General features: G+C 37.2%; 1 protein-coding gene across 3 annotated transcripts in view; it reads right to left on the bottom strand.

The window, feature by feature from the left end:
* LOC111088393 (EF-hand calcium-binding domain-containing protein 6-like) overlaps window positions 1-25,661 on the bottom strand; it is a 102,559-nt gene that overhangs the window by 61,965 nt on the left and 14,933 nt on the right. For all 3 annotated transcript variants that reach the window (XM_022398409.1, XM_022398458.1, XM_022398508.1), the window contains exons 4-5: window positions 23,686-23,805; window positions 9,488-9,594 (exon numbers count right to left, since the gene is read on the bottom strand). In XM_022398409.1, the coding sequence (XP_022254117.1) occupies window positions 9,488-9,594; window positions 23,686-23,805 (227 nt within the window). The remainder of the gene's footprint in view (window positions 1-9,487; window positions 9,595-23,685; window positions 23,806-25,661) is intronic.

Genomic DNA, 25,661 nt, shown 5'->3' with positions numbered 1-25,661 from the left:
CTCTTCTTGTTTATTTTCTTTCTCCTCCAACCACTGCTGTAGTCTTTCTTCTTGTTTCCTTTATTTCTCCTCCAACCACTGCTGTAGTCTCTCTTCTTGTTTCTTTTCTTTTTCCTCCAACAACAGCTGTAATCTCTGTTCTTGTTTCTTTTCTTTTTTCCTCCAACAACTGCTGTAATCTCTCTTCTTGTTTATGTTGCTGTTTGAGCTGCCACTGTTGAAGGTTTTCTTGCCACTGCTGTTGTCTCTCTTCTTGTTTCTTTTCTTTTTCCTTCAACAACTGCTATAATCTCTATTCTTGTTTCTTTTGCTGTTCTTGTATTGCTGCCATCAAATCTGCTATGCTGTAGTTTGGTTTGCCACTTTTCGTTTCCATCTTCTTCTTTTTTTTGTTTCAATTCCAATCCTGACACCAATTTGTTACGCATCTGCTCGTTTGCTAATTTCCGATATAAATTCTTTCCGAGGAACTTCAGTGATACAAGTCCTTTCTTTATTAAAACTAATTTATTCTTTCTTGATACAACTTTTTAGTACACAGATTTTCCACAATCACTAAACTTAACAACCTTTATAACACATGCTATAAATCACAGTGATTAACACACTTTACTTAAGGTGCCTACTGTTCGCTTGACTCAATTATTTATCTCTTCAATCTATCTGCATATCTATCTATCGCTGGCTTTATTTGCCAGTCTTATATACTAAAAAAGAGGGCGCCTGGCAAACACTCGGGTATTCGCGGAATTCCTTGATAACTAATGATCATTCTAGAAACTGCAGCGTGCATGCTCCCAGCATCGCATGACTTCTGCTGTCTCAACAATACCCTGTGGTATAATTGTCTGTGAGATTAACTTTTTAGGTTTTAGAATAAATTAGCTAACTTCTTTTTAAGTTAAAAAAAAGCCAAGAAAAAAAAAAGGAAGATAAGATTAGCTTTTAACTCTAAACACCAGAACTTGTTGTTAGGACTCAAATGAACCTAAAACAGTCTTTTGAAACTTGTTCTAGTTAAAGCGTTTTGGTCTTGCATCTTGTAAATATATAGTGATTGTATAACTATGGATAACAACTATTTTCTTCCCTAATCATTACATATTATGCAAACCTTGTTAAATATATTTTAAACTGAAATAGTACAACACAAGCATGAAGCATAAATTAATAAAATACCTGATGTAAAAAGCCATTACTCTGGCAACACAGAAACTATACAGCTCATTGAACTCAATACATAATACGGAAGTTTAGGCTTTGAATTTCATCTAAATAATTTATCTTAAGAACTTTTTTTTTGTCAGTTACTTGGTCCTCTCATTTTTGGCTTATTTTTCTTATGTTTATCATGAATATCACAACTAGTGACAATAAGTGAAATGTACCAGGTACATTTTCTTCTCTGTAAACAGTTATATTAAAACAATTTTGAATATGCAAATCAGCAAGTCATGTGACAACTACAGACAATATAAAGTTTAACTAGAATGGAATGTATTAGAACTATATTTTGACAATGCTTAGCATTTCTTAGAAAGTGTGATGCCATCAAAAACTGTCAACTTTTGGGAAGGGTATGTAAAAGCCTTTGTGACAAAAAATATTAATACACACATCATAAGAATAAATTCAGATTGGGGATTTAGAATTTTCAAGCTGGAGATATCCCTTTTACTTAAAGCTAATGGGAAACAAAGAAATATGGGGCAACTTGGACACAACAACATTTAGAAAGAGACCTCTAACAAGTTCTACCCTAGCCATGATTATTATCAAAGTGTGACATTTGGTAACAGATGAAAATCCACAAACACAAAGATCAGTTGAAAAAGCAATCCATGTGCCCAGGGCAACAATATACAACATACTCAAGAAGGCTGCCAGTCATATCTCTTGTTCTAACATGGTATACCTAAAGCAGCTTGACAATTGGGATGGTGTTGACTGGGTGAATTGCTGTGTTGGACTTGTGGTAGACATAATGCTTTGAAGTTAGACCAAAAAACTCAATTTTTGTCTTGTCTGACCATAAAACCTTCTGCCACATGTCTGCAGTATCGTCTACATGCTTTGTCGCAAACTCCTAACAAGATTTAAGATGATTCTTTTTCAGTTTTCAATAATGGCTTGTAATGGATATTGTCGATGTATAAACACTGACTGCCATCTCAGACATGGAACTTTGCAAATCTTTCAGAGTCACTGTTAACTTCACAGTAACATACCTGGCCAGTATCCTGCTTGCCTGGCTGCTTAGTTTGGAAAGGCAGCCCGATCTGCATTGTGACTGGGTGGTATGAAGTACATTACACTTCTTAATGATGGACTTCAGTGTACTCAAAGGGATAATCAGTCATTTTGAAATTTTCTTGGAACTTTCTTTTGATCTGTGCTTCTCTACCACTTTATCCCTGACTTGTTTGGGAAGCTCCTTGGTCTTAATGGTTAGCTTGTCATATCACTAAATGAATTGTGGCTTGAACAAATGAATTTACTCTTAAGTCAAGTTAAACCACTTTGATTACACACAGACAAAGATCATTATACTAATTTTGTGACCTTTCAAATTAATCTTTTGTACCTGAACTGATTTAGGATTGCCAGAGCAAAGGGGTTGAGTACTTATGCAATTGAGAATATTCTAATTTTCTTTGAAAATCTAACTTACATAATATCAGGATTTTTTTTAGCTTTCTCAATTTAGAGTAGATTGTGTAGATCCTAAACATTTGAAAGTTTCATGATTGCAAGCTCAAATGATAACAAAATGTGGAAACTTTGCAGGGAGGTGAATATTTTCTAAGGCACTGTAAATTTATTGGATTAAAAACTTTTGCTCAGGTTTCTTTTTTTCCTCTCTTGTTTTATATTTTTCAAGTTTTTATATGTATGTGGCCAGATTCTTTACAGTAGGTGTCTGTGACTTGTTGGTGATAAATTTCAAAAATAAACAAACAGCACACAGTCTACTTGTTTTCAAATAATATATTAAAACAAGTTAAACATACATAAAAATGTTTGGTACACTGTCGGCTATCACAGTTGTATCCAGATAAAATAATTGTATTTTTTGTCAAAGCCCACTCAGGCTGATTCATTTACTTTATAACACACTTCCCTCTCTCACAAGATTAGTTTTTCCCATTTTGTGCTGCTCTATATGTGAACTTTTTTTATCACAGTTAGCAAGCCTTCCACTCCCCTTATTGGAATCAAAGATTCCAAGATGTCTCTCATGCAAATCATCATGCATCATTTCTCCACCAATAGGAGAGCACTACTATCACGTGACACCCTCTAAGTGCAAATACCGACCATCACTTCAAAGTTTGGCAGACGACATAAGCACTTGTAGATTGTGGAGAGGAGTGTGGGAAGTGTGAGAAGAGGAAAGTACCTATCAGAAACACATTTTCAGTATAGGAAAATTATAACTTCGAATATGGTACTTCCCTCTTCTCACAAGAAAAACTAGAATCCCACATTTAAAAGGAGGGCCCAGTGTGAGGGAAGAACAGATGTACCCCCGAAAGCATCCAAAGGATACTTCTGTAGGTGAGAGAAACATACCAGATGATCTGAGGAGGGGTACCCACACTACTTCTAAACCAGGTATCTCTTCGCGATGAACAGCTATGAACAATCATGGCAGAAACGAAAGAGAACATATCCAAGTGGGAGAGGATGAGTCAGAAAAGTGATCCCAACCAGATAAATATAGAAACTCAATCCCACAGAAGGAAAGTGGGTAATGCAGGAGGCGTCCCATGGTGTAGAATGGCTAGGGCACAGCAGACCATACTCAATAGGTCAACTACATCCAAAACCTCCTCACTGGAAACTGAAATCCATGCGAGGGTAGGATGAGGATCATACCGGCTTCATCTCAAACCTTAAAATTGTGGATGTGAGGAAAACACTGACTCCAGGGCATGACACAGGATTAAAATTGAGTCAGGGATCAAGGAATGTGTCATCCGGTATCCAAGAGAAGCCTGTGCATGCAATCAACTCCATAACTGTGAGACTGGTCTGAAATGTCCAAAGATCAATAACATCTCCATCACAAAAGAGAATGAGGGAGTGCCCAGGACAGAAATGGAAACATCCCACGTATACCCTCCGTGACCCACTACACAGAAGGAAGAATTGAGGGAGGAAGATGGAGAACTCCAAACCTGTGTGAGGACTTGAGTTGATTGGTTCACTCAATATTCAAAACCAGCCCATAGAGTACCAACATTCGCACAAGGGTAGGATGAGGGCACCCAATCAAAGGGGTAAACTGCATTAAGATGTCTAACTCTGTGGTATGTTTCACTCAATCTGGAGGATTTTATGCTTTCTACACCAGAAGAATACCACCACCCTACTCTGAACTGAATGGTTATAGCCATCTATGTGGAGCCTGCTGCCTACATGGTTATCCACCACAGTGGCTTGGAACTGGAAAGTGGTAAGGAATCCCATACTCGACTGGAAGAAAAGCGGAGAAAATGTGTTGGAGAGTCCAGAGGAATGGCTATACCAGAGACAGTACAATGGGTGATCACGAAACCCTATTTTAAAAAGCAGACCATACCGATTTATTCAGTCGAGACATGGCAGGGATGGGCAGCTATCCCCTTCTGCTTTACCCATGCCATCTATGGGTGGTATGGTCTGGGACAGGCCTATTTATGAAGTTAATATCACAAGGTTACTGACCATCCAGTAATCTTGTGAAACACCCTATCTCAAAGGTGAACATGCAGAACCATGGAAAGAGCATGTGAATCAACATGTCGTACAGTGCAGATTTGTTTGTGTATGTAAAGAATACCTGATCAGGCATCACTTGCCACAGAGTGGGATCCAAGAGACAAAATTCGAAGCAAGGGCTTCTGAAAGAAAAGAAAGCATTAATAAAGCCTAACCTAGCTTCATAGCCACACCAAAGTCTGAAATATAGCCACAGGTGGTAGGTACTACCCTGAGGAAGCAAAAACCATGACATGATGTAACTAATGGTAGATGAGCATCTGAGGGATGGCCCACATGCCTGACTGCAAAATCTCTTCCAAAGGCCAATGAAGACGAGAAATAAGGGAAAGGTGAGGTATCAGATTTGTTGGGAGGTAACATGGAACAAAGCATGTTGGGAAGGGGACAAGGAGGAATAAGCCAACTGGATTAAATGACAAACCTAATTGGTAAAGGTAAAGGGAGAAAGATCCTGAGAAGAAGAGGGTTGCCACTGGAAAAAGAGACAGGAACTGGACCCCCTGAAGGAAGCCACGTGAGCAATATAACAATAAAGGGCACATATTGGGCATAAAAGTCTATCTGGATCAGGACAAGGGTAGAGATGAGAAATAGAGGGAAGAGAAATGGGCAAAAAGGAGGAGTTACCCTCTCGAGCTGCCTAGGTCTTGGGAAGGAAAGAACAATCCAGATAAAGGAGAAGAAAGTTTTGTAGGTACAATGTGCAAGTGACATCAATAGCAAACAGATCCAACTAATGCCACCAACAGGCCAAGAGGAGAAGGAAATATTCCTTAAGGGATAGGTGAAACAAAGAGCATGAGGCAATGGGTTAAAACAAAGGTAAATAAGGGAATGAAGTATTACATTAATATCTCAATCCAGAAGTACTGGACACCCAGGCAGCTGATGGATCCATAAAGAATGGATCAAAATGGCAAGGACAGGGGAAAGAAAGACCCTGCAGTAATGGGATAAATGGAAAATATGGGATAGAGCTGTTTGATATTGAGGAGACTGAGGACCCCTTCTCAAAAAACCACACAAGAAACTCAGAGATACAAGCAACCATAGGACGAAAAGGCAGGGCCCAGGTGTGAAAAACATTCCATTTCTGCTGATACACAGCCACGGAGGAAGGACAAATGGAGTGAGATAAATGAGATGCCATTCAACATGAGAAACTGGTTCTCCATGCCTGGGACTGGACAAAAGTCAGGTGTGGAGATGAAGGACGTGAACCAGTGACTGGGGTTGATGAAGAAGTTCAGGGAATAAAGGAAGAGAGAAACCATGGTTGAATGGGCCAATAAGAAGCAATCAGAATGACTTTGCACAAGATAGATGAAGGAGACTACGAGATGAAATAATTGGATCGGAAAGTAAACATAATGGAACTTATTCAACCAATCCTGGCTGAATGCATCTATAGCCAAAGCCCGAGGATGGGAAACTGGGGACCAAAAGCAAGTTAACTGGTGATTGAGGGTGGTGCCAAAGCATTGATATAGGGAATACCCCACAAATCGTAAAGCCATCAAAAAACAAGGAGATGAAGGGACCACTCCATTGGGTAAACCTGGTCAGGTCATGAAGGATGATCCACCACAAGGTTGAAAGCACCCAGTACATGACACACCATCAAACAAATGTGATGATCGTGGGCCCTAAAGAGATGGTCCAGTGTTAGAAAACACAGGGATCTTGACCAGGTGCCACCTTGGTGATTGATATGAGCCACCACCATTGAATTATCAGAATGGATTATGACCAGATGATCTCTGGAGGTGGGAAGAAAATGATCCAAAGCCTAACAAACAGAAAGAAGTTTGAGGATGATGATATGAAGAGAATGTTCCCTGACAAACCAACGACCTGAACCCTCCTGGTGATTGACCCACACACCCCAATCCCTGAAGGGATGAATCCGTGAACAGATGTAAATCTGGTCATGGAGGAGGAAGCAAGACACCTACTGATGTATGAGCCTTGTCCAACCACCATCAGAGATTGTCCACAATGCAGGAAAGAAAGGTTAGTGAAGTATCCAGATGATCTTGAACAAGGTTCCCTTGTTTGTGGAGAACCCATTGAAGGGATCACATATGATCCTGGCTGAGGGGTATGAGAGGAGTCATAAAAGACCACATTCCCAAAAGTGATAGAATCTCACAAGCAGGCAGGGCATTCCGAACAGCCAGTTCCATAAGACAGAGATGGAGAGGAGAAGGTTGGGATCGACTGAGATGGGTGTTGAATAAAATACCCAGATGAACGAGGTACTGGGTAGGATGAAGGAAGGACTTCTCCAATTTGGTCAACTAGCTCACCCAAGCATCTATGAGAAGGAGCTGACGAGTATGACAGGCCGACTCCCGTTCAAAATGCTGCAAAAAGAAGCCAGTCATCCACATAAAAGTGAAATGCACCCCAGGGCATAAAGATGTAGAAAGAAGGTTTGAGTTACACAACAGAAAACGTATGGTGCCAAAGCCAGCCCAAAGGGTAGGGTGCAAAATTGGTACATCACCCCACAATGGGCAAAAAGAAGACAAGGATGAGAATGCTCCAATATGGAAATAGGCAGATAAGCATTGGAAATGTCCACCTTGCAGGGCCAGAGCCGAAGACGACAGGCAGGCCAATGTAGAAGTGAGGAGGACATCCCCAGAAAACCCCTCAGGGTTTCTGTGAAGAGCCTCAGACAGGAGATGGATTGGGGAGAGGTACCACAAAAGAGTCATCAGGGTAAAATGAAGGCACAAATACTAGGCATGGGTAAGACAAATGGGAGATTTGGGTTCCACCCCCAAACAGGCAAAACTGAACTCAACAATTGTTGGTCCAGATATGGACAGTCCTCCCTATGATAAGCAAGGGTGGACTGATCCAAGGTCCATGGGGGATGAGGCATACTAATGCTGTCACCTAAGTGGGAGGCAAATCACTCAGTGTGAATCCAAATATCAGGGGATGGGGAAACTAAATAAGGTTGGGAGGCAGAATCATGTAACAAAGAAGGACATGGGTCATAAGAAATAGAAGCAATAGACAAAACATCACATATCTGAGAAATAAAATCAGAGAAAGCTGACAAGGGCCAAACATAATCCTCAGCTCGAAAGGCTCAGGAGGAAAAGGGGCAACAGCAAGAGACAAAGGCTGTCCCACATAGCACTCAATTTCCCTGCAAATAAAAGCTGATAAACCCCCTGTCGGATCACCCACACCTGTAGCCTGAGGTATGGCATCAGACGAATGAGATGTACCCGAAGTTAGCTAACTTCGGAATTCATGCTTGATACCAAACAAACAAGTGAAAAATTTGCACCAAAACATGGGTAAATCAAATGCTTTCACCTCTTAACCATTTTGCCATATAAACATATATGTTTCAAAAAACCACATGGAGTTAATGGGTAGGATGAAGGAAGAACTTCTCAAATTTGGTCAACCAGCCCACCCAAGCATCTATGAGAAGAAGCTGACGAGTATGACAGGTGAACTCCCATTCGGAATGAGCAAAAAGAAAACCAGTTGTCCACGTAAAAGTGAAATGCACCCCAGGGCATAAATATGTAGAAAGAATGTTTAAACCACACAACAGAAAACATATAATAAAGACATTTTGCTATGACTTAATGTGCTAATTTTTCTTCAGGTTAATTAATTACCATTTTCTTTTCATTGTCACTTCCCATTGAAAAGTTGTATTTGCCTTTCATTTTAGATTCTTCAAAAAAAATTATATTAGCCAGTGAATGGACTTTAACTTGTGTACTGATCATCAGATGAGCTTTTAGAAACTTTTGGAAAAATTATACTGGTCACAATTTCTGAAAATGTAGCATCCAGGCCACAGGTTGACTTTTCTTAAGGATTCTTCTGGAAATTATATTTTGGCTAGTAGATGTACTTTAACTTTGAATTTTTATCACATGTGATCTCTAATCATATTGTATATACTCAACTATAGTAATCATCTCTATCTAACTACAGATGCTCAATGATGGCTTTTATGTCATAATTTTAGATATGATTATTAAAAAAATTTGAATTCATGTCACATTTTTTGCTTTATAGGTTTATGTTTGTCCTTTTGTAGGCTTCTTGTTTCATCTAATCTTTTCCTGTAGAATAAAAAATATTGCTTATACTATGAGATTAATGGTAGGTTCTGGGATACCATAAATCATCTGATTATAAGGATTCTATTTATCAGGACTAATTAATATAGTAAAAGAGAAGAAGGGTAGTCTTACATACAATTCCAAGCCTTTCACATAGAATGCATTTCTTCCTTAAGCATCAGAATGCATCTTGTTTCAGATATGAGAAGAAACTGAAAAATCTGTAAGCTACAAAACTGTAAAGGTGTACTCAGTGTACCCTTTAAAATAGTTTTTGGTAGGTTTATGGTGTCAGATGCTGCTGTGTAATGTATATAATTGATTTCCTTTAGCTTATAAGTGTATAAATGGAAAAAATGAGGAAGTGCTGATATTTTTCCTTGAAGACAAAAATAATAATTCATACAAGTTTTCCTTCCAGATTCTTCTTAATTTATCCATTTTGTACTTCAAATCAGATATGTAAAAATAGCATTTCAGATCACTTTTTAACGTGCCACTAATATCTAATAAGATAATTAAAACATCTTTCTACATTACATATTTTCTATATTAAATAACAAAAATTCATGCCATTAATAACTTATTTTTACAAGTTTCTGACTACTGACCTTCTTTTGATAACATACTTTTCTCCTTCAGTATGGTTAAATCCAGTTAGATCATTCAATATATCTTGGTAGTTTAATCTACCATCTGCATCAGGTCTCCACTTGAACTTCAAATAACAAATGAATAGATGATGGTTAAAAAATATTTTTGATAAACATGCCTATAATACAAATGTATCAAATAAAAACTTTATAAATCATTCTCATCATAAATAAATGTAATAGAAATGAGAAAAATATGAATCATAAAGAACAACATAGCAAACTACAGCTAATAAATTAGTTTAGAAAAGTTTTATTTCAAAATTTTATTGAATGATAGTAGTAATATAAAAAAAATTAACACTACTAATAAATATGAATATTCAGTTTAAAATCTCTCAAAGACAAAAGTGTGGTGACAAAAATTGAGTATAATTTTTAAAAGGATGTTTATTTAAGAAAATATTGAATCATATTTCATCACTATTTGCTTGTAACCCAATGAATGGATGTTAGATGTATGTGCTGCTTAGGGGTATTCATGAAACTACATTCAAGTTCACAAGCATTTCAGAGGCACTATTTTTTTATGTAAGTATTAGTGATGATGGTGCCACTAATGGCAAGTTGGTACTGGAGATTCAGATTACGACATATACCAATAACAAAAGAATATTTAATTAGTTTTTGAAAATATGCTGGCACTGTCAGAGTTCACACTGGTGATATAATTTATTTTCAATAATCTATTGGCATCAGTCTGTGGCCATATGAAAATATTGAATGTCAGAACTATTAGCAAAAATTGGTTACTGGTGCATTTTCAATTTTTTTATTTCATTTTAGGAATGAATGAGTTTTTTTTTCATATTGTGTATCCTAATGTTATTAGTGAATTTAACATGTTTTAAAATTTTCACCACCTCAAATGTGACTTGAAATAAGATTTTGTGATAATTAACTTTTAGGTAAAAAGATAGTATAACTTTTTGTAGTTTAATCAGCTCTCAAATTACTGACTTGATTTCATATTATTTACTACAGTACTACAGTCTTGAGAGATGGGCATTAATGTATTTCAGGAGTAAGTATCTATTTGAAATACATTTTACTTCTCAAAGTGTCAAAATTTCAGAAACTTATTTCTGAAACTTGAAAATCCAGAATACCCACAATGACAACCGAGAAAACAACAATTGAAAGATGTGAGCAAGCAGGTTTTGATTAAAATCCAGAACAAGAGTAAACATCAATGGACTGAATTAATGGGAAAACTGAATAGAGCAGACAAGCCCCAAATGAGATTGGACCAAATGAGGACGTTTAGTAGAGTATCTCATTGCATTAGGCATCCTTTAAATACTATATGAAGGAAGAAGGGGATAAGACAGCATGTATGTACCTGTATAGATTTATACATTTGCAGATGTTGTCACAGGTGGTGGCATAACATGTAGTCATGGTCACAGTGCAAAATATTGTTCTATACCTGAATTAGAAGATTTTTAGAGAAGGAGACCAGTAATAGCTAACGACTGGATATGCTTCTGGGACTAAGGCTCTTACTTTTACAGCTGAAAATGTTGGTCTAGTCACAAAACTGGCCTAGTTAGCAGGCACTCAGGAAGAAGTGAAAAGGCCTAGGTAAACCTGAGGATGGCTCAAAAACTAGGGCATTGCAATGGAAACACCAAATATGTTAAGAAAAGATACAAAATAAAGCAAGCAGGTGTTCTGCATCTTGGTTGAAGGTATGTGACAACAAATGGAGCAGAGTCATCTTACTTCCAATGTCACAAAGAGATGCACATGGAGGTGAGAAAGGAACCTGCTAAGGCATTATCAACCATTAGATAGTATTCTCTGTCAACTTCCAGATGACATGACCTTCTCATGGAGCTCAAGTCACTACAAATGGTGGAATTTTGCCTAGTACAGTTGCAAAGTTAATATTGTACTTACCTGAAAAATGTATTTCAAATAGTTACCCAACTCTCTAAAAAACAGACAGCTAATATCTCAACCCACCACTAAAAAGGTTTATGCATTTGTGAAGGCTTTGAAGGAAACTTCCACTACTACATATAATAACGTATACTGCAACACTCTACAATGCAATCAGCATTAGACTATACTCCTCCACCAATAGGAAGGCAACAAATACTATATGCCCTTACCCCCCTTGAGAATTATGTGTATACCAAAAACCCATTCTTGATGAGACAAAAGGCACACACTTGAAGTAGGAAAGAAGGTTCAGTGGCTCTGTGGAGAGGCGAGTTTCTGAAACATAATTTCAGGTAAGGGCAATGTTATGCTCAGAAATGTTACTCACCTATCCATGGAACAGATAGCTAGAATTCCAAATTGAGAGAAAAAAAAAAGGAGCTCCTTTCTACAAATATAGTGACAAAAAGGGAAACTCATGGAGTGTGTCAGCCACTGGGAGAGACCTAGTGGGAGTATCATTCAGTGGAAGACTGCATCTTCCATCTAAAACAGAGAATAATATTCACCCACTACAAGTGGTAGTGCAGAAAGTTACTGTGGTAAAGAGTGTGATGAAAGCAGCCAAGACAAAAATATCAAAGCAATGTCTCTCACAAATGAGAAGGAGAAAAAATACATCTTAAGAAAAAGATGGTAGAGGGAATAGGTGGCCAAAAGTTTAAATGAAGGGCACATAATAGTCCTAAGAACTATGCAGAAGTTCCAGTCCACAAGAGAAACCAGACAAAGAGGATGACTGTTTAGAAAGGCTTGGAAGAAGTACATAAGAACTGGAGAAAGAAAAGGTCAGGAAAAAGAAAGCATTCTGTAACAGCAAGAAAAGAACTGAATAGATCACCTTCAAAAAGATGAGTATTAAAATGAAGTGAAATTAGGAAGAGATGGATGACATGGAGGAATGAAATGAGGACTAGACTAATGTCAGTAAATCGTTTTGCTGATAAATTGCAAGGGTGGATAGCCACAACAATGAGCAAGAAAATAGACTACACTGCAAAAAAATTCTGCCAGTCTTGCAAGTGACCAAATTAAGAAGATTAAATTGTGTTAAAAGATGGATATTAGAGGCTGATGTAAAAGGAACCTCCAACATTGAAGGGGAAGAGACTCCTAGAATGTCCAGAAACAATGGAGTAGAAACCACAAAAAGAGCAGGAGAAATGAGAAGAACCAAGCAGGGGATGTTGCAAATGAGAGACAGCACCTTGGGAAGAAGTTAAAGAGAAGGACAGACATGCAGAAAAAAATGCAACCAATCCTGACACAGAGCTGCAAAATCTGAAACTGGTGACTAAACAAATAGAAGCTTGGTGTTGATAAGAGCCACAAAGAAGACTCTAAAGTGGGAATAAATCCATTGAAACACCTTAGAATGTAAAGACTACTCCATAAAATGGTTCTGGTCTAGGCTAGACAGCTGTATCACCATCAGGTTAAAAGCTCCTAGGATTTGACAGGCTACAAACTGCATGTGTGGTTGTTAGTCCAAAATAGAAACTCTAAAACAAGAAAGTATATGTACTGAGAGTGAGTTCTTCCCTGTCAATTGATGTAAGAAACAACAGTGAAGTTGTCTGAATGAATCATGACAAGATGACTAGACAGAAGATGATGGCCTGCTCATTGCATAGCCAACAAAACCCCAGAAATGGTGCAGGTATCCAGAAGTGCACTCCACCCAGAAAGAGAAACATCTATGAATAGACGTAAGTCTGGGAAAAGTAGGAGAAGAGGGATGCCTAGGGTTGTGTGGGACTTATTGTACCACCATAACAGCAAGAGGTGAAGAAATGGAGGGAGAGACACAAGAGAAGACAGTAGATCTCGGAACATGTTCCACTGATTGGCCAGAGCCTACTGAAGTGGAAGTACATGAGTATGAATAAGAGGAATAAGAGACTTGAGGAAGCTAGTCTATAAAAGATCCAGAACCTCTTGCATATGAAGAGAAGGAGACATGCAAGCCTTTGTAGTCAGAAGCTTTAAGTCTCAAAAACATAAAGGACAAGGCTAAGCCCACCCAAGCTAATCAAATACTGAGTAGGGGTCAATAATGACTTGCAGAGCTTGACCTGCCAACCCAAATGAGATGGCTGTCAAAGGACAAGGGTGTTTTCAGCAGAGGATGATGTTCTGATTAGAGCGAGAAGGAATCAGTCATCTATTTAGTAGTGGAAATGTAGGCCAACAAATAATTTCTCCATGAAAAGGCCCTCAAGACCTGATTTGAAAACATATTGTAACTAATTCAATGGGAAGAGCCATGAATTGAAAAATCTGACCATTGTGGATGAAATAGTAGAAGATGAATTGGAATGAGAAAAAATGGATTTGAAACATTGACCTTAGTCATCCACAACCAGGGAGAAAACAACCACCGTAAATTGAGAAAAACTGTCTTGAATAGAAAGATGACAGGAAATGGGTTCGAGGGTGATAGCTATAAAGTTGATCACCAATCTCCTGTATTTCCCACACCTAAGGCAGCACAGAATTCCTGACTTTTCCATGAGCAATATATGTTATTGGTGATAAATTTCAACAATAAACAAACAGTACACAGTCCACTTGTTTTAAAATAATGTATTAAAACAAGATGACTGGGTATGTTTTTTTCTCTCTCTGGCCTTTACAGTGGCTCTATTCTATGTCTCAGGAACTCACTAAGTGGTATGCAGTGCTTGCCGGGGTATACTTATATTTAAGTCCATAAAATGTGACCATTTGGGTTTGTAATGCTCAATGATGATATGGGATGATCCACAATACTGCTAGAGATTTACTCACAGTATATTATTTGCTAAACAATGCCCAACCCAGACCATACCTACTCATGAACTATTACGAGTAAAGCAGTGTCAGGATAGCTTGTAATTGTGTTCTAAAGTAATTGAAATAGCCTGTATGGACTTTGACGAAAAAGAGACAATTATTTACATTTCTGTGATAACCAATCATGTAAGGAACATTTGTATATATGTTTGAACCTGGTAAGGTGTATGTAGAATAGCGATGGGAGGAAGTTGATATCTCTGATGAAGAAGAGATGGCCAGATGATGAAGATAATGTGTGACAAAAGTATGTGAAGTCTACACGCAAGCTTGCATTATCCCCTATAACAGATGACACAAGTGAGCAGCCAGAGAGAGAGAGTAAGGGGCTGGGTTTTGTGAGAGAAGACCTGAAAGAGTCGATCTGAATCTATATCCAAAGAATTATAGACTAGAAAGATGAGCTGCTGTAACCATCCCATGAGAGTAATGGGAAAATACATCGGTTAAAAAAGGAATTGCAAGGAAGAAATAGACTGGAGCATGAACCATGAAATGGGCAGTGCAGGTCAAATAACATCAAACTGCATGGACATGACAAAAAATAAAGGTGAAAAATGGACAGAAGGGAAATAGGAGTGAATGCACTGTCCTCTTTACGAGCTGCAGATGATTCAGGGAGAAAAGCATGATCAGGAGAAAGATTTGTTTTGTTTATAAGGTTTGTTTTAAATTTTGCACAAAGCTACATGAGGGCTATCTATGCTAGACATTCCTAATTTAGTAGTGAAAAACTAGAAAGAAGACAGCTAGTCATCACTACCCACTGCTACTCTTGGGCTACTCTTTGACAACTAATTGTGGGATTGACCATCACATAATAATGCCCACATGGCTGAAAGGGCTAGCATATTTGGTGGGACAGGAATTCGAACCCTTGACCTACAGGTTGTGAGTTGAGCTCCCTAACCACCTGATCATGCCAGGCCACGAGAAAGAAGAATATAAGAACAATGGAGAAGAATAGGGGAAGTATCAATGGCATATACATCAGATTTCCTTAGGCCATAGGCAAAAAGAAGTAAGAAACAAGTTTGAAGCAAGAGATGTGTCAATGAACAAGAGGCTAAAGGCACAAAGGGAGGAAGGGTAAGGGCATGGAGAACAACTTTCAGGTCCCAATCAGGAAGGACTGCAGAACGTGGAGGACAAAGAAAGTGAAAAGAATAGTGCTGCCCTGTAGCCAGAATGGTCGAGAGCAAGAAGTATGGGTCGAAAAGTCATGTAATAAAATTCAGAAAGATTGGGGACAGAGGTCAGAAAGAGGAGAAATCCTAATGCAGAGACCAACTTCTGAATATGTGCCATTTTTGTTGATATACAAGGAGGGAGGAATAACTAAAAGAATGAGAGAGAAGGACCAATGCCTCACCATGTATTTCTTGGGAACCATGAGAAGATGAGAATAAAATCCTGGAGAAGGAAGAAAAACCCATCTGATAGCATTTTTAGCCATCAGGTTCAATGCTGCCATGGACTGATGTTGACAAGATCACTTGGAGGAAGGAAAGTAACAGGAAGAAGAGACAATGGAGAAGGAGAGGAAAAAACGAAAGATAAGGCTCACTGACAGAACTTTCAGGACCCAACAATCATCTGCAAACAGGGGGCAAATGTCCATACATAGAACTAAAGAGGCCCTACTGACCCTGAGCCTATAGGATAATCACTGCCACGATTGACAGCACTAAAATCTGTGAGCAGAGGGAGGACAGATAAGAAAAGAAGAATGGGAAGTGGTGATAGGGAGAGGAGGACAGGGGGCAGAAAAGGACAAAGAAGGAGCATGGGAGAGACATTAAAACAATGAGGATAAAGAAAAACATTGCCATGTGTCTCTAACATGTGACTCCAAAGGAACAAGCAATCATTAAAATCACACTGGCAGAAGAAAGGAGCCAGATGAAGGCATATGAGGTAAAAGGGAAACAAAATTTAAATAACAAGGGCATCATGTTCCAACAAATTCTAGCAACAGATCAACCAAATATGGGGTGATAAGGCTGAGGAAGATAAACAAGCTACTGTAGAGAAAATAAGTGAATGAGCATCTGTTGAAAAACCCTCAGGGGAATGGTGGATTACCACAGAAAGAAGGTGAAAGGAGAAAAAATAACAGAGAGTGGGAAAACTTAAGCCAAAGAAAGACAAACAAAAGACAGAGGAATTGACCCCCAGAAAGAAAAGACTCCAGAGTGTAGGAGTCAAAGAAAGGAAATGTAGCACAAAGTTATGTCTAGTCATATGAGGTAACAACGGAAGGAGGACAATGCATGTATGCACCAAAGTAGCAGAGTAATCGAATATGGACTTGCATATCTGGATAGGAAGTAAAAACAATAAATTTAAGAAACAGGGTATAAATTACAAAGTGAAGGAAAGAAACATACCTGTAAAACCCAGGCCCAAAATTACAGCATGGGCATAAGATTAAGTAAAAGTAAGTGGTGGAGAATAAACTAGCAAAATCCATTCCATCACAAGTGAGAATCATGGGGCGGGGGTGTATGTCATATGCCAAAGAAGAAACAATCTGCATGACAGGCTCCACCACACAAAAGCTGTCACTTCTTCCAACAGACAAAGACAAATTCAACACCAATGTAGTTGTTAGACTAATGTGAACAATGTCTTGTTGCCTCACACTAGACAAAGTGGTAGTTATGGACACATATAAAATAATAATGTGGAAATAAAAAGCCAAAAATCTGCAGTTGCAGATAATGTTGAAAATAAAAATCCTACAGTAAATATTTCCACAACAAGTAATGTCTTTGTAGATACTTCCACCAATAAAACGCCTATATCTGAAAAGTTCATGAGTGAAAAAAGAAACATCATTACACATGAGTGCCAAACTGAGAAGTGATGATGGAACAATCAATATAGAGGGAGTCTGCTTTGCTAGTAGGGTGTGTTGCACTCCTCGTTGTGGAGGGTTATGACATGCTCATTTGCATGTTACAGGGCAGCAATAGCATTTGGAAACATGTGAGTTTAGGTGGGAGTCTCAAGGCTAGTGGCGAGCTAGAAATTGTACACATAGATGGCAGCACAAAATCTTAAAAATTAACAGGTGAGAAGAGGTAAGGCATCGTATTGGAAGTAATATTTTCTGATGTGCATACATGAACAAAAATGTCCAAAACTTTCGTTTTGTAATCAAACACTGCAGTTAACCCATATTTCTGATATGTTTAAAACAATTGCACAAATTTACAAAAATCATCAACTGATGTAGAGCACATTGTATTATTTTTTCACTTGCTTTGAATCTGTGCAGAACAAGCTGATATATATCAAAGTACTGAAATACATGAATTAACGTGACTATATATTTATCAATCAAGTTTATGCAATTTTGTTCATTCACAAGAATATAATTTAAATAAAAGTTGTAAATTCTAATTATACAAAAAGGACACTTCATACATGGAATCATACATGCTGATAAAACATCAGATATCCACAATGTTTATAGTTGTACTATAATACAATGCCGTCATGGTGTAAAATTTAACTTGTAGAGGCTGAGGTGACTGAAACAGACACAAATATTGTTTTACACAACCATCTTCGTCATTTCCATTGATATTGCATTACAGTATTACACCATTCAAAAGTTCTTCATTTTATTTTTCACAAAATTTGCGTATTATGTTAAATAAAAACAGCTACTAAGTACAACTTTTACTAAAAGTACTCACATTATTTACATTATGGTATGGTCTTTTGATTTATATATAATAACAAACAGAAATGTACCATCTGTACTCAATCATGCTAGTGCTACACAATCTCCATAATAATTAATATTTTAAACTCGAGAACATACTGTGGACAGAAAGCCAATATTTTCAAATAAATAACAAAACTACTAATCCAATTTTGTTAAGCTACACATGCTCACCTTTACCTTAAGTTTGTATTCTTTCCTGTCCCTAGCATCTTGTTTGTTGCTTGACAAACAGTAAATTTTCCTAATATATTATACAGGTATCCCATCCATTAAAGTATAGATTATTAGGTAAACATGATATATTCAATTATTTGCTGGTGGAATTTCAACTGTTTCTACAAAGATTCATAAATAACAAACAGTGCCTTCATCTCAAAAACCTTAAATGTGTAATGGTATATTAGTTACTGTCAATGAAACATTCTATACTTTATATATTATTTTTTAATTTCATTTTTTTCCAAAACTTTTTATCTCAGAATTACTGATATTATACACTAATATCAATATTTTGCTTTATACGAGTTCACCTCAACTGTTATAGGTGATATTCTACTTTTTTGCTTGGAGGTACTACCTTTCAATGACCCTTGCCCAAGCTGATGTTTGTATGGTATAGGCAATGCTTAGTGATGTATATTTTGTTTTTTATAACAAATTAAAACAAAAGGACTGATAAAGTTAACATTTTCCTTACTTGAAAATGTTTTTCAGATAGATATGTACCTCTCTGCACCACTAAGATCTATTACCTCATATGCAGCTGCTGTGAAATTTTCTGAGCATGCCAAAAGCCTTGAACAAACTTACCCCTACAAGTATTGTGCTATCCTGTGACATGATTTTCATAATAATTTAGTCCTCCACCAATATGAAGGAGACACAGCCTTCATGTGCAGCAATCCCTATGAGCATTAGTACATGATCATAGGCTCATTCTTGACAAGGCAAATGAAATGCACCAGAAATGGAGAGAAAGGGTGGGCGATGGTGCAGAGAGGTGAGGATTTATTTGAAAAACATTTCCAGGTAAGGAAAATGTTAACTTCAGAAAGACTACTTATCTCCCTGCACCACTAAGAGATAGAATCCCACATTGAAGATAGTGTAGAGGCCAGTGCAGACTAATTACAAAGATGACCTCTTTTTGAAATAGTGACAGAAAAGGAAAGCTCATGGGTGTGAGGAGGAGTGCCATAGAGAAAGAAATTGGACCAATGTAGGCTCAAAGCATCATCAACCAGAACAAGTGAAGGGCATTGCAGACTGATTGATCAGTGGGAACCCAAAATGGAAAAAATCCACTGTAAAACTGGAGGGTGCAAGGAACACTCTGTGGGATGAATCCTGTCCAGTCAAGACAAGCCACCAGATTAAAAACTCATGCAACATAATATCCCACAAGTGTAATATGAGGATGGTAGGACCGAACAAAGGAATTCTAGAGTGAAAAAGTAAGGTTCCCAAGAGTAGGTGCCTTCTCAGCAGTTGATGTAAAAATGTCTGAGTAGATCACTACGAGATGACCCAACAACAGTGACTGAAGGAGTTGGTAAGCCTGTTATGCCTCAGTCAGCTCACATAAGATGATATGCACAGAAGTATCTTCTATAGAGAGTGGAGGTGTCAATAAATGCTCCCCAACTGGAAAGGAAGACATCAGTGTAGAGATTTAAGTTGGGCTGGGGGGGGGTATGGAATATCCCAGGTTGTATTGGAGTGATGAAGCCACTATGACAGAGGGATGTAGAGAGGAAGGCACAGACATAAAGGCAGAAAAGGGGTACACAGAACATGTTCCATTGAACCCCAGAGCCCATGAAAAAGAATGTATGTGCACATGACTGAGAAATATCAAGGATACTACAGAAGCAAAACCTCTTATGTAGATAGAAAAGGAAAGAGAAGTGCCTTGGACATCAAGATCATCATGGCAAAAAGATGCATAGGAAAGGGTTGAACATACTCTGCATGAGAAATGAGGAAATCTTCCAGATGGACAAGACACTGAGTGGAAGCCAAAATAGATGAAGAAAGATCTCTCAGCCAGCTCAGCTGAAGTACCTGAAGAAGAATAGAGGTAGCAATTGCCAAATCTTGGCAAGAGAGAGCTAGACAGACAGCCCCATGGAAGGAGGAGATGGACAACAGAAGGACTAGATAAGGAACACGAGAGGTGTTAGTCTGACATGATTCCCAATAATGGGTAGCAGACAGAGGTGCCCAGGGAATAGGGAATCAAGAAACCTAGGAAATAATGGAAAATTACTAGAGAGCAGCCTTAGCATGGGATTCCAAGGAGTCTGAAACACCCCAATAGAAGTAATTTGTAAGAAAAACAGTGAGACAAAGGTCATGTTTATAAGAGAAAGGAATGTAGACACTCATTGGAAATTATCTCCAAACAAGAAAACTAGGTCAAAATTAAGAAGGCAGAGAAAGAGATAGAAGTCAAAGTGGCAAACAAAGAACAGGTGTCCCCATTAAAACCATTGGGGTTATGATGATAAGTCACAATGAAGAGGTGAAAGACAGTGAAAAAGCTAAGGAGTAGGGGAAAGAATATGAAGACCAGCAAATTGCTGGAAAGAAAAAAGACAAAGAAGAAGAAAAAGGAGTATTAAAAGCCCACATAAAAGACATAAGAGACAGGGGTTTGAGAAACATAAAGTTGTCACAGCAAAGGAGACACAAATACGAGTAGGACAAGAAAGATGAAGAAAAACGTGGAGTTGGGACAGAAGGAGTCTCATAAAATAAAAACAACCAAAGTTAAAAAGATAGAATAACACATTCCTGATGAGCATAACAAACAAAAAGCACATAAAAAGAGGTACTTGATCCCCATCAGAGAGAGAAGAGCAGGAAGCAAAGGCTGGAGATGGAAGAGCTGACCAAAATGGTCTACAAGTGAGGAGGCACAACAGAAGAAAATGAAATAGAATAAAAAAGGACCTGAACTGGAGAAGAAGTAGGCAGAAGGCAACCAAACATCTGACGCACAATAGCGGAAACATCATCAGTTAACTTGTTGCTATTACCGTGGTTCAACACAACTCCTTAAGTTATCCATAGTTGTTAGTACCTCAACAGAGTGAAATTTGAATGCTGTCACGTGCAGGCATGTGCTCTACTAAGTGATCTAAAGGGATAACAATTGAACATCAGTTCCATGAACAGATGATGTACCTCCAGTCACTGTTGAGTGAACTAGAGAAAATGGCTGAAAAGGAATATCTAGGCCTTGGGACATTTTTTTGGCATAAATTGTTGAAAATAGTATAAAGTAGAAATGTGGTGGCTAGAGAAAATGAAATTGCAATCAGGTTGATGGAACAAAAATTCAACGAGGACAAAAAGAATGTATCACTAAAAATGCAACTACAAACTAAAAAAGCACAGGAAAAAACATGTTTGAACACAGGCAGATCCAAGGAAAGAATGAACATATGATCGTGTGGTATTGCTCATGGGTATTACTGCACATAGAGATTGTTGTCACCTTCCTATTGGTGGATGGTTATAGCATTATGTAATTACATCATAGCCTGGTGCAATACATGTAGACACATGTAGAGGTAAAAGTCTGTTCAAGGCTTATGGCATGTGCAGGAAATTCTATGGTAGTTGTGCATAAGGTAATAGTTTTTAGTGGTGCAAAGAGGTCAGTAGTGTTTCTGAATTATTATGCTATATAATTATTATAAGTACAGATATGTAATAAAATAAAAATTCACCAAAACTGTGTAGATCTGTTCTATCTTTGAATGAGGAGGCTGTATCAAAATAATCAAACTATTCATTTTCAAACCTTTCCTCCATAGATATGTTGAGTTCCAACTAGACCAGGGCTGAGAGGCAGTTCCAGAAACAAGTCACCTCTAAGATCCAAGAGGGGAAACATCAGTGAGTAGTGAGAGGATTATGAGCAGGAGTAGGAGAGGGGGCATCTCTAGAAGACTTACATGGAAAAGAAACCAGCTGGGATACCTGGACGGAGATGAGCAAAAACTAAAGTGAGCAGAAATGGTTGCTGAGAAGCTATCTCAGTTTGAATTTTTAATATATAAGAAATTCTTCCAGAAATATCATCTCCAGAGTTTCCAGAGATTCATGCTACTTTATGTGCAATTTCATAAGGGAGTCAAACCAAGCAAGTCTCAGAAACAAAGAAACCAAGTGATCAGGGACATTATGGAAGAAGAAATCAAGAACAACGTCAAGAATAGATAGGTGAAATTTTCCCCAGTATAGATGTCAGGATTGTAATGTAAAGTTTCAGACAAAAGGTGAAACATGGACAGATAGTGAAGAAGCTGAGCAAATGAAACAAAAAGAGGAAGAAATTGAGAGTAAGAGAGAGAAACAAAGTAGATGAAGGAGATATCTAAGCTAGATGAAGGTACTTAAGAGGTCAAAGCACATGGAAAGAAAAAGAAAATTGAAAATATGCCATAGAATAAGATTTTGGAGGTTTGGAAGAATGTGAAAATTGTGGGTGAACATGGAGTTAATGAAGAAAGGAATCAGCATGAACACAATAACAAGGGAAGGGGAAGAAGATAGGTAGAGGAAGGTGACTTATGCAGCAAGGTAGCTCAAGAATCAGCAAAACAACTGAAGTACGGGAAATAATGTCACATACCCAGGATATCAAGGCAAGGGTTGAAGTTGAGGTTATCTCATCAGCAATGACCTAAAAATCAGGATAAAGTGGAAAATATAAAGATTCAATAATGGAATATTCCAATATGACATTAGCTCTCCCAGGCATATTATTTGAAGAATTAAAATAGAACATACTGGGAAACAAAAAGAAATTAGACTAGTAGAAGCTTGTTTGGAATAAAGCTAGTTGGCAAATCTAGCTCTTCAGACAGTGATGAAGAATGGGTCTATCATCATGAAAAAAGGGTGGATGTTCTATAAGTGAGCACATACATGAATTTGAAGGCAACCAGTGACACCAGTGGACAATATAGAATTAAAGGCCTCAATATGCTGATCAAATAAGAGCTAACAATACAGCCATGGGAACTCCCTATAAGCCAGATGCAGATGAGAAAAATCTCCAAACAAGATGTAAAATTTCCATTATCGTTAGAAAGATTTACAGTATCAGTTAACATTAACTTCAGAATTCATAGTGTGTGAAGTTGATAGAACAACTATTAAAAGAAAATATGGATTATGATGAGAAAGTAGAGCTTATATATGTCTTCCTGAGGCACAATAAGTTGCACTGAAAATGGGAGAACTGATGCAGAGAATGTATTGTGTAAATACAGTTTAATCACATGATTGTTGATAGCATCCAAGAAACTCAGTAAAGAAAGATTTTTTGTGGTTCTGAAGTATGTCTGCTTGGTTTTAATTTATGTTTTAATTAGTTCAATGATGTTGATGGTGTTTTAGGACCATGTAAACAACCAAATAATTGCAAGCCACAAGAAAAATATGTTTGAAAGACTGATGAGATCTATATGAACTCCATCAGTAAGTTTAATAGGTATGTCACTTACTGCTAATCTGTAGGATTTTCATACACCTTTACGTACAATTTGAAGAAAGGTGTGTTTAGCAAAATGAAAAATAATAATTGATAATTTAAAAAAACAAAACATTTCATATATACCTGAGTCATTAAATTTTCAAATTGATGACTTGTAATGGGAAGACAGAATGTCCTTAACACCTGCTTGAATTGCTCTCTTTGTACTTTTCCAGTACCATTTTTGTCATAACTGCCAAAGCCCTGAAAAAAAAAAAAAGTTACCTCATATAAATGTAACATGTATAGCTTTGATTAGGTATTAAAGTTTTCTTGCTTTGTTAGTTAAGACTACCGAGTTAATCCTTAAAATATTTCACTCAATAATTTTCCTTAAGATCTTATTTACATGAAAATCAACATTGATGGGAAAAGGATTATGGTCATATATATAATACTTTTTAATTGATATAAATATATTAGTATGATTTTACTAATTCATTTTTAAAAACTAAAAAAAAAGGTTACAAACTCCTTTTTTTATTTTCTAGACAGGATTCTTACAAGTTTATCAGATGATACTTAACACACAAAGCTGAAAAGAATTTTTTTCAGTGCACGGATGAACTTTTAAATAATCATTCATGACATGCTTTTATTATTCAGAAGCTATTTTTAAGTACATTTAATCTGATTTCATCCAAAATTCATTTCAGCAAAGAAGAAGAAACAATATTTATTTGAGTTAGTATTGGTAGTGAATACACAAAATCCTCTTTCAGAAAACCAAATACAAAATTAAACAATTATTTTGTAATACCCTTGTGTGTGTAATAGAGAACTTTATTGTTTGAAATCTGTTCTGAGAAATAGTATAGTTAAAACTAAAACTGATGTAAATTGCCCTATAAAACCAGAAATACAAAAACATATCAAACCCAACATCACTGGAAATACTGCTGAATTTGAACCAGTGGAAGATTTATGAAATAATTATTAAAGTGGCTCATATACCTACATCTTAATAAAAATAAACAATCCAACAGAAAAAAGGCTAATATTTCCACTGGTATAACTATTTTTTGAAGTCTGATAATAAATAACTAGTGAAATTTAAATTAACTTCTTTGTTAAAGGCAACAATTGGTCTTACTCTTAACAAAATTACAGTAATGTGCAGAGAACTTTAAAAGGGCAGGGGCTCATTGACAAAAAACACTTTTCAAGCATTGTAAGGTAAGCCTTTTATGGAATGGAGTTAGAGAAGATTATGGGTCATAACACATTTTTGGAGGGGGTTAGAGTAGACTATGGGGCTGTGGGTCACCACTCATACACACATGGTAAACAGCCATAAGAAATAAATAGATTCTCTTTTATTCCTATTAAATTGGTTTTATAACCATTTTAAAATCTAAAACTAAACATTGACTTTTTGAATATTAACACTTAATAGTGTATCATAACTATTTTGTTACTACAAGTTCTGTGTGCTATTCACATTAAAGCTGAAATCATTTTTTCTCATAAGAACTCACAGCAAGTACGGTGTAAAATCAGGTGTATTTTTTGGAACTTGTTGACAATTTTTATGACTAAGAAAAAGGGCACTTTTGGGGAATAAGTATAGGAAGGCATGGGTTTGAGCTTAACTGGCTACCTACTGTGGATGTCACTGCAAGATTATGTTAAACAACTTAGAGTTATCCCAAAAAACGTACTAGTTTTGGGTACTGTGGAATGAAAGCTATAACATAAGCTATATAGAAAGTTATAAAAGTTACAATTTTCCTATACTGAAAATATATTTAAGATAGGTACTTACATCCTCTCACATAAATAGCTATTCCTGTTCATTGCTGCCCTCTATATGCAAAACATTTTTTCACCTGCCACAAGCTTTGAACTCCCACATACCCTTGTTCAACATGTTTCAACTGCATCTCGTATGTAAATCATCATGTGACTCCCTCAATTTGGTGGATAAGAATCTGAACCACACACAATATCTGAATCTCAATCCCATAGATTACATGCATGTGGGTGAGAGTAAAAGAATGTGCCTCTAGGTGTAGAGTGGCTAGGGCATGACTGACCCAACATGGCAAGTCAACTGCATC

Source organism: Limulus polyphemus, unplaced genomic scaffold (assembly GCF_000517525.1).
Source record: "Limulus polyphemus unplaced genomic scaffold, Limulus_polyphemus-2.1.2 Scaffold3, whole genome shotgun sequence".
NCBI classification, from domain to species: domain Eukaryota; kingdom Metazoa; phylum Arthropoda; class Merostomata; order Xiphosura; family Limulidae; genus Limulus; species Limulus polyphemus.
The sequence above is the reverse complement of the archived record's forward strand: the minus strand, read 5'-3'. Positions and strand labels throughout refer to the sequence as shown.